The sequence below is a fragment of the Saimiri boliviensis genome, chromosome 8, assembly GCF_048565385.1.
Source record: "Saimiri boliviensis isolate mSaiBol1 chromosome 8, mSaiBol1.pri, whole genome shotgun sequence".
Taxonomy (NCBI): Eukaryota; Metazoa; Chordata; class Mammalia; order Primates; family Cebidae; genus Saimiri; species Saimiri boliviensis.
In genome coordinates this window covers 14,741,133-14,750,271 of record NC_133456.1, presented here as the reverse complement: position 1 = coordinate 14,750,271, position 9,139 = coordinate 14,741,133, and the positions used below count along the sequence as shown (strand labels likewise).

General features: G+C 43.7%; 1 protein-coding gene across 4 annotated transcripts in view; it reads right to left on the bottom strand.

The window, feature by feature from the left end:
* Window positions 1-274: 274 nt before the first annotated feature.
* Window positions 275-9,139, bottom strand: part of SETD2 (SET domain containing 2, histone lysine methyltransferase) — a 153,229-nt gene continuing 144,364 nt past the window's right edge. For 3 of the 4 annotated variants that reach the window (XR_012518725.1, XM_039477412.2, XM_074403960.1), the window contains 3 exons: window positions 3,906-3,986; window positions 1,482-1,583; window positions 275-1,098 (listed from right to left, as the gene is read on the bottom strand). Coding sequence is in view for 3 of the 4 variants with exons in the window: in XM_039477412.2 (XP_039333346.1) it covers window positions 937-1,098; window positions 1,482-1,583; window positions 3,906-3,986 (345 nt within the window). In the remaining variant the exon portion in view is untranslated. Of the gene's footprint in view, window positions 1,099-1,481; window positions 1,584-3,905; window positions 3,987-4,410; window positions 4,489-9,139 lie in introns of all 4 variants that reach the window. The other variant, XM_074403959.1, reaches the window with a different exon arrangement.

The window sequence follows — 9,139 nt, the reverse complement described above, 5'->3', positions numbered from 1 at the left end:
CCCTAGATTCTACTTCTTTTGCTCTGGAATGCATGTGCAAATTGACCCAATGCCTGAGCACAGCCATAGGATCCCAAGCCTACAAGTGTCAGTCACCTGGCAAATGTCTGTCTCAGTCATAGTAGGATCTATGGGGAATCAACAAATCCTGTAATAAAATCCAGTCACAGGGATTAACCTTGGACTTCACACATCTAAGGCCACGATCTCTCCATTCTCCAGTGACATCATTACACACAAATTATGCTTGATTAACTTTTAGGGAACACACATGCCAAGTTCTTTAATTGATTTTATTTTTTTACATAAAAAGTTCAGTAAAAATTGGATAAAGTAAAGTGATTTTAAGCAGTAAATCAATCTTATCAACATAGCACAAGGCTGGCCAAAACCACAAGGCAGCCTGCTTCGGAATATTTACATGATAACAAATTAAACCTTGTAGGAGAACTTAAACTGTCCTTACAAAGTCTTCCTGTGATCCTAGCATGTAGAGGCTAAAAGCAAAACGAAAACCAAACAAAAACCAGAAAAAAACAAATTATTTTCAATATATTCACATATACATTAAAATATAATACAGATCATCAGGGTAAAGGGTTGTGGGTGGGGATGCGCATGGGTCTGTGCGCTGACAGCACCGCCAAGGAGGAGACCCAGGTTTAAGAGTGGAGTCAGGTCTGGCCAGGGTCTTTTCTAAGCCCTTGCACATGTGATGGCTTCTAACCACACGCCAACAGCTCACAACTAGGAAATCACTTGTATATGGAGTTCATTTTTGTGGCCTTCGGTTGACATCTGCAGGGTTGAATTTCCCAGGGTGATGTGTCATCAGTAGCACAATGCTGACAGGGGTGGGGCAGAAAGGCCCACAGGACTTCCTCTCCCTAGAGTCTGTCTTACCTGACCACCCATCCTCCCGCCCTGGCCCAATAGTCACTCTAATTCAGTGTCCTCTTTGGGTTTGTAAACAGCCCCAAACTTCTGCATGTACTTCTTAATGTACTCCTTGGTTTTGTGTTTCACATTCTCATTGCATTCCAGGTCCTCAGGATTCTTACAGTACTTCAGCTCCTTATTCATAACACCGTGAGTCAGCTGTCCAGGGCACAGGAAGAGAGACCACAGCCACCGATCAGAGCAGAAATGATTTGAGGGGGAGGACAGGGGTGGTTATCCAGCCTGCTGCTTCAAGGCCCTTCTCACCAAGACTGGAAGTTCCTAAGGGGGTTGATGTTGGGGCAGGCTGGTGCTAGGATCACCAGAAAGGACAAGCTCAGCTCTGAAAGTTTCTTAGAGAACTATTCCTCTCATGTAAGGTACGCATCCCTCCCCAAACCTTCCCTCCCCATTCCTGGGTCCCCAGCCCTGACATCTGACAAGGAAAAAAAATTTTTTTTCTGTGATGAAAAGGGCTTCTTAGAAGGTACACAGTTTGCCCAGAATGTTTCCTGGCAGACCACCAAAAGCAGGGGGAGTACCTTGCGAGCCAGATGTTTAAAGTCTTCAGTTGTGGTAATTCTTCCCACTTTGCAGTCAGGTTTCCGGTAAGGGTTCAGGCACTGGACGATGAACTGGGACATCTGCGGGCAGAGAAAAGAGAACACATTTGCTCAACAGTCCAGAGAGGGCGAGGAGTTGTACTGAGGAAATAACTAGAAAAGAGAGTGAGTAAAGCCAGCCAAGTCTTCTCCTTTTCTTCCCTCTTTATTGGTTTGGACAGTGGAATACTAGTTAGCCAGTAAGATCTGAGAAAAGGATACAGGCTCAGCCTGAGAGGAAAAGAGCTTCCCTGGATGGACTAAGCAAGCCTTAAAGGAGCTGGAGGAACTCAACAGCAGGACTTCAATGCTGAGTCTTTCAGCAGTCCCAAGTTTCAGCCAATGAATTTTGTGTCCTCAGCATAAAGATAGTGGCTGGGTTCTCTGAGCCCTGGAGGCAAGGCAAAGCACGGCAAGTGTTCCAGAGCTACTATGAGGCTTAGCAACCCAGGAACCACAGTTTTATCATTGAAGGGTACCTAAGATTCTTTAAGTGGCCATACCACAGCCATGTGAAGCAGATGGAAGCATGATATCACAACCAGCAAAGGAAAACCTGGGAAGGATCCTTTTCATCCCACCACTTACAATGTCCTCCCTGGTCTAAGTATGGTCTGTCCTACCCAGGTACTCCCAAACACTCTAGGAATAGGACTCTTGGAGATATTTGTGGTGCTAAGATCACAGGGGACAAAAGGAATAAAGAGGCCAGTCATAGCCATTTGATCAGAGGACACTTTGAACAGGGTCTACCCATCACTAAAATTCAGTGAGCCTTCAGATGTTCAAAGAACAAGGCTGTATCACATGATAGGCACTCAATAAACAGCTGCTGGTTGAATGAGCTGAAATACCAGTATGTTCACAAAGGGATCATAAGAAACTAAATTTTATCTCTGGATAAGCCTTTTACTCAAGGTTTTCTGTGGTCTCCTGGCCTCCATACTCTCTTCTTCCAATCTGTTCCCTCTAACACAGATAGGGATTTCATTAACCACTGCTTAAAATCCTGCAATGGTTTCCTATAACCCACAGACACCTAACTCCTACATGATGAAGCACAATACCATTTGACCTCATTTTCCTTTTTTTTTTTTTTTTTTTTTTTTGAGATGAAGTCTTGCTCTGTCACCCAGGCTGGAGTGCAGTGGCTTGATCTCGGCTTACTGCAACTTCTGCCTCCCAAGTTCAAACAATTCTCTGCCTCAGCCTTCCAAGTAGCTGGGATTACAGGTGGCTGTGACCACGCCTGGCTAATTTTTTGTATTTTTAGTAGAGCCAGGGTTTCACCATCTTGGCCAGGCTGGTCTTGAACTCCTGACCTTGTGATTTACCTGCCTTGGCCTCCCAAAGTGCTGGGATTATAGGCGTGAGCCACCACGCCCAGCTTGACCTCATTTTCAACAGCCCTCCCACACCCTGTGGTATAGCCCATCAGGCCACTTACAACTTCCTGGAAGTAAAGATGCTCTCTCCTGCCTCTGTACATTCTATTGATATAAGTTGGGGCCCCTGCTGATCCATCTGGCCAATTCCTACCCTGGATTCAAGAGCCTTTCCTGACACCCCGGACTGTGGCTTCCAGCCCTAATGTGGCATACTGTTCACACAGCTGCCGTTATTTATTTACAGGTCTGTTTCTTCCAAGACACTATAAGCCCCTTCACTGAATGAAGACTGGAGTTTAGAATCGAAGATGCTATGAGGCAGACAAGTTTAGTGTCTTAATGGCTGGAAAGATAAACTTCTAGTAGCATAAAGAGGAGCTGCATTCTCCCAATCCCTGGAGAATTAGGCAGCTACCAAATGAGATACTATAGAAAGAGAAGAGGACTTTGAGCCAGAAGGCCCAAGTTCAAATCCTTTGTCGAGAACTTGACTTCTCTGAACCTTAAAAGTTCTTTCACCTGGATAAGTGGAATGGCAATCCCTGTCTTGCCCACCTCAAGGGCTGTTGTAGGGACAAAATGAGTCAATGGATATTAAAGTGCTTAACCAGTTGAAAAAGGCCATAACTCTTTCACCAATAAGTCATTCACATAACAACTAAGTCAAATCACAGAAGCAAGACGAATACCCAAAGACAAGGCAGCCTACCGCTACATATAGCTTTCTTTTGCCATAGATGCTATAGAAGGCCCACAGTCTAAACAAGCAAATGTGGTCTGAGAGGGGCTCCTGTCAAGCCAAGAAAAGATGGCTGAGGAGTGCTCAGTGGGAAAAGTAGCATTTCCGCAAGACACACAAGGAACACTTTGTGTTCCTATCACAGGGCAAGGGAGATATTCTACATCCTTAGGACAAGAAAAGAAAGAGTTCAGATTTAAGCCTGAGAGCTTAGTGCTTACATCCACCAAACCTTACCTCTTTTCTGAATACTTCTTTGCTTTTCTTTGCTAGTTCACTGGAGGTGTCTGCTTCTGCTGTCTTGGGCTTTTTCGAGGTCTAAAAATGAAAGAGAAAACACAGAGTGCTAGCATGAGAAGTCAGTTTAATGATGCCCTACTGTCCAGAACCCTCCTTTCTGTCCCCTGATGGGGATACCTGATTCTTGGTATTAGAATCCATTTAGAGGCCCTGACTCAGATACATAGCCTTAAGTCAACTTGGCTATTATATTTCAAATCTTGTTATATGGCTTGGCTCTCCCACTCATAAGCTAAGTTCCAATTCTCTACCCTAAGTCAAAGCTACAACTTTGTTGTAGCCACATATTTCAGAATAACTCAAGTCCCTGTTCTGGGTTCAGCTCCCTGAACTATCAAGTGAGGCCTGCACCAAACAAGCTCCGTTTCTTCTACTTCTGACATTCTAGGATTCCAGGACAGAGGCAAAATGCTCTGTTCTGAAGACTCTTGAATATTCTCACCTTTCCTCCAAAGGTGGAATTGGCTAGACTGTAGAAGACAGTCTCAGCCTGCAGGAGAGGCTCCTTGGAGGTTGGTACCTTCAGTTTAGGAACAGAAAGAGTAAGGAAGCATCATGATATTAGTGGGGAGGTGATGAGGGTCATCAAAGCCAGTGAACAGATAAGTAGATGATGACACAGAAGATACTCTGTGTCCCTGGCTGGTAAGAAAATGACAAACCCAGGAACATTCCTTCTAAGACTGCTAGAGGGAGGCTGCCAAGTTTCCTCTGACGAGGTACTGCACCAGGAGGTGATGAGTTGGAAGCTCTGGCTTTGAGAGCACCTGTCATGCAGGCCATCTCCCTATACCTTTGCCCACCACTAGCCACCAGGCCCCTTCCCAGTATATGTGCTTTCCATGGAAAATAATAATTGTGAGCATTCCCCTCCAAATATAAGTTACTTCATGATGGATCTAGAAGCTGGAGTTGATATTATAGGTACTTCAAGCTTTCTTGTTAGAGGCACAGGGCAGAATAATTTTCCTACTCCCCACCCATCTCCTGGTTCTGTTTCCTCCATTTCCATAAACAATATGAAGGCTTTGGTGCTAAAGCAGCTGGACTAGCTCCAGAGAAAGGTGGCACTTCCTTGGCTTTAGGCTGTTAGAAATCAGCTTTCTCTGCTGTGTCATAAAAGCTTTACGTATTTTCCATTTTTCCAATTTCTTCATGTAGCTGTATGGGAAGATTAGGGGTAGAGTAAAAAGAACATAAAGATCCAATTTATTTTTTAAGAAAACAAAAGTAAGCAAAAATTATAGTAATAAGTTCTTTTATTTATTTTTGAGATGGAGTCTCACTCTGCTGCCCAGACTGGAGTGCAATGGCAGGGTCTTGGTTCACTGCAACCTCCGCGTCCTGTGTTTAAATGATTCTCCTGCCTCAGCCTCCTGAATACCTGGGATTACAGGTGCCTGCCACCATACCGAGCTAATTTTTGTATTTTTAGTAGAGACAGAGTTTCACCGTGTTGGCCAGGCTGTTCTCGAACTCCTGGACCTCATGATCTGCCCGCCCTGGCCTCCCAAAGTTGGGATTACAAGTGTGAGCCACTGCACCCAGCCAGTTAAGTCTGTTTTCAAATGTTTTGCTTTGGGGTTTTGTGATTTACTTTTTCCAGTTGTAGAGGGTGTGAGTATGCTCCACAGTAAGACCTCAGGTAGCAAGGGATCAAGAATTATTTGAGTAAGTCAAGAAAACTGCAACACATCCCCACCTGTTCTCTTGTAGCTCTCAAAAGTGAGTAACAACAGAAATGAGTACAGAAGGCCCCTTCAGGTCTGACACCTGTCTCAAAGACCTGGGTCCTATGGAAGAGGCCAGGCTCTCAACAGGGTATATGTAAATAGAAATGTCCTGTTTCACTTGGGATGCATTCACAAAGCTAAATGAACCCAAAGCATTTTTAATAGATTTATAATTTACGCCAAGCGCAGTGGCTCACACCTATAATCCCAGCACTTTGGGAGGCTGAGGCGGGTGGATCGTCTGTCAGGAGTTCAAGACCAGCCTGGCCAACATGACAAAACACCATCTCTACTAAAAATACAAAAATTAGCCATGCATAGTGGTGCATGCCTATAGGGGGGCTATAGGGAGGCTGAGGCAGGAGGATCCCTTGAACCTGGGAGGTGGAGGTTACACTGAGCCGAGATCATGCTACTATACTCCAGCCTGGGCAACAGAGTGAAACTATGTCTCAAAAAAAAAAAATCCCTGACTTGGTGAAGTTGGCAGGTGGGGGTGAGCTTTAAAAACACAGTTATAGAATACAATCCACTGAACTCTGTCTAGGAGCTCTCTTGGTCCTCCTGAGTGTCAAGCAATTGGGATCAAGAAAGGAAATGATAAAATGAGGGGTCCCCAGACTTGTATCATGGAAATCATGAACCAAAATGAGGTAACACATGAGAGTACTGAAATTCATGAATCCCTTTCTTCATGGTCTGTGGCTGGCAAATGGCCTGGGAAATAATTTCAGAAACTGGCTAACATTTACTCAAATCCAATGCCAGGCAAAGTAACCAGAGTCAGAGTTGAGGATAGCACTTGTTATTGACATGAACAATGTTAGGACCCCCTACTCCAAAAAAGTTCCATTTAAAAATTTAGCAGGTGGGGCGCAGTGACTCATGCCTGTAATCCCAGCACTTTGGGAGGCCAAGATGGGAAGATTCCTTGAGCCCAGGAATTCAAGACCAGCGTAGGAGACAGAGTGAGACTCTGTCTCTATATAAAAATTTTAAAAATAGCTGGGCATGGTAGTGCATGCCTGTGGTCCCAGCTACTTGGGAGACTGAAGTTGGAGAATTGCTTGAGCCTAGGAGGTTGAGGCTGCGGTGAGCTGTGATTATGCTACTGCACTCGAGCCTGGACAACAGAGTGAAATGTTGTCTCCAAAAATGAAAAAAGCACTTTTAAGGAAACCATCAGAGAATAGGGTGGGGGCAAAGTGCTCCCAGATCCTCAGTAATAAGCAATAATCAATTTATTGGTTCAATAAGCAAAAATATCAGTCAATTAAGATTCTGGTGGAAATCTATGTGAGGCAGTGGACAGATAAGAGTACACAATGAAATGAGCAGGCAAAGAACCTGGCAGAAAGCTAGAGTTACTGCCTTTAGATGCTGACCCTGCTGTCAGCCTTCATCTGTGGCACATCTGGATTCCTCGGGAATCTGTTCTGACTATGACAAGGCAACCCTGAGTACCTTTATATTACCCAAAGTGAGGGTAATATAAATGTAATATAAATGCAGACATTGCAGTGAGCCAAGACCACGCCACTGCACTCCAGCCTAGGTGACAGAGCAAGACCCTGTTTGAAAAATACATTGGCTCTTGATGCCACCTGTCTGCAACTCCCTCAATGCAACAAATACTCTAAAACTACTATTTTAACACAACATAGTTAGAGGAGATCTATTATACCTTACGACTATTAATTAAAAGCCAGGGAGCAGCAGTAAATAAACAGCTGTCTCTCAGTTGTGCAAGTAGTCAGTAATGATTCAGGTCAGAGGTGCTCAAAGGGAAGATCTGACTTTACACTTCACACTAGAGCTTTATAATTCTTGATGGATAGAGAGTACAAGACAATGAAGAGAACAGCAATGGATGGAAAAGAGAAAAGGAACAGTCTCGCAATGTTTAGTTTCATTATCAAAAGCTTTTACTATCAGACAACACTCTTCGAAGAATTTGCTGCCCATTATACGCCTTCCCTACCATACAGCTCTTTCTGTCTCCAACAAGCACCAATTTCCTGATGAATCAAACCCAGATTTGACTGCCTAGCAGCCACTGCTATTCTGAATCCTCCAGGGAGTTCAAATTCCACAATCAACTTACCTCCACACCTCCTCTTGCTCTTTCTTTCATTCCCTAGACTGAATGATGGGATCTTATCCACCCAAGCTAAGAATGAGAGTGGCAGGCCATCCATGACTCCCTTACTCACTTGTTTGCTAAGCCCTCAATCCTGCTTCTCAGTTTTTGCAAGATTCCCTAACATCTCCAGTCTTAGTTCCCTAACTTTGCCTAAACTATTAATACTCTCCAATTTGATTTCACCATTACTGATCTCACCTTTACTTATGAGCCCATTTCACTAGAAGGACACACATTTGATTGTCTGACTCCCTTACATTAAAACCATTTATTGATTACCAAGTACCTATTATATATTACATTAAACACATTAGTAAGGCACAAAGACTTCAGACAATTTAAATCTAACCTAGTTTTCTACATTTTTTTCTTGTTAACTTCCCTATATGCATCCAAACTCTCACCAAACCAAATTATTTGCACAGCCTCCTATATATACTGGCTTGTTCTGTCTTATGCCTTTGCAAAAATCACCTTATCTACCTCCTCAGTCCTGCTTACCTATAGGTAAAACTGTGCTCCTATACATCTCAAACCATATATCTGTGTGTTTCCAAAGCATTTCAAATATACTTCTGCTATAGCAATTATCCCACTGTATTCCTGCTTTATAGATCTGGCGATTTCCTTAGACTAAAATCCTTAAGGACCAGGACTCAGTTTCATTTCTTTCTAGCCCTAATATTTCACAAAAAAGTCTGTGAATTAATGAAAACTTACAATGGTATAGCCTGTACCTCCAACAAGATTAAAATCTAAATGAAAGCTCTGAAGACGAACAAACAGGGCAGAGGGAATAAAGACTTACCCTACAGGCATTCTTTCCCTGTCTACTGAGATGAATGCAATTGTAAAAGGGTTAGGAAGGTTAGGTACAAATAAGTCCCTAGGTCTCCAAGTCTGACTAGCTCCTGCTGATAGAGACTGTGATCTGGAAAGGGATCCAAAAACTAATGTCTCAAAACTTTTTTTTTTTTTTTGAGATAGGGCTGGGTTCAGTGGTGCATGCCTATAATTCCAGCACATTGTGAGGCCGAGATGAGAGGATCATTTGAGCCCAGGAGTTGGAGACCACCCTGAGCAATATGGTGAGACTCCATATCTACAAAAAATACAAGAATTAGCTGGGGATGGTGGTGGGAGATCTAGGCTACCTGGGAGGCTGAGGTGGGAAATTGCCTGAGCCTGGGAGATCCAGGCTGCCGTGAGCTGTGATCATGACACTGGACTCTGGCTTGGGCAACAGAGACTGTGTCTCAATAAATAAACAAACAAACCAAAACAAAACATATGCA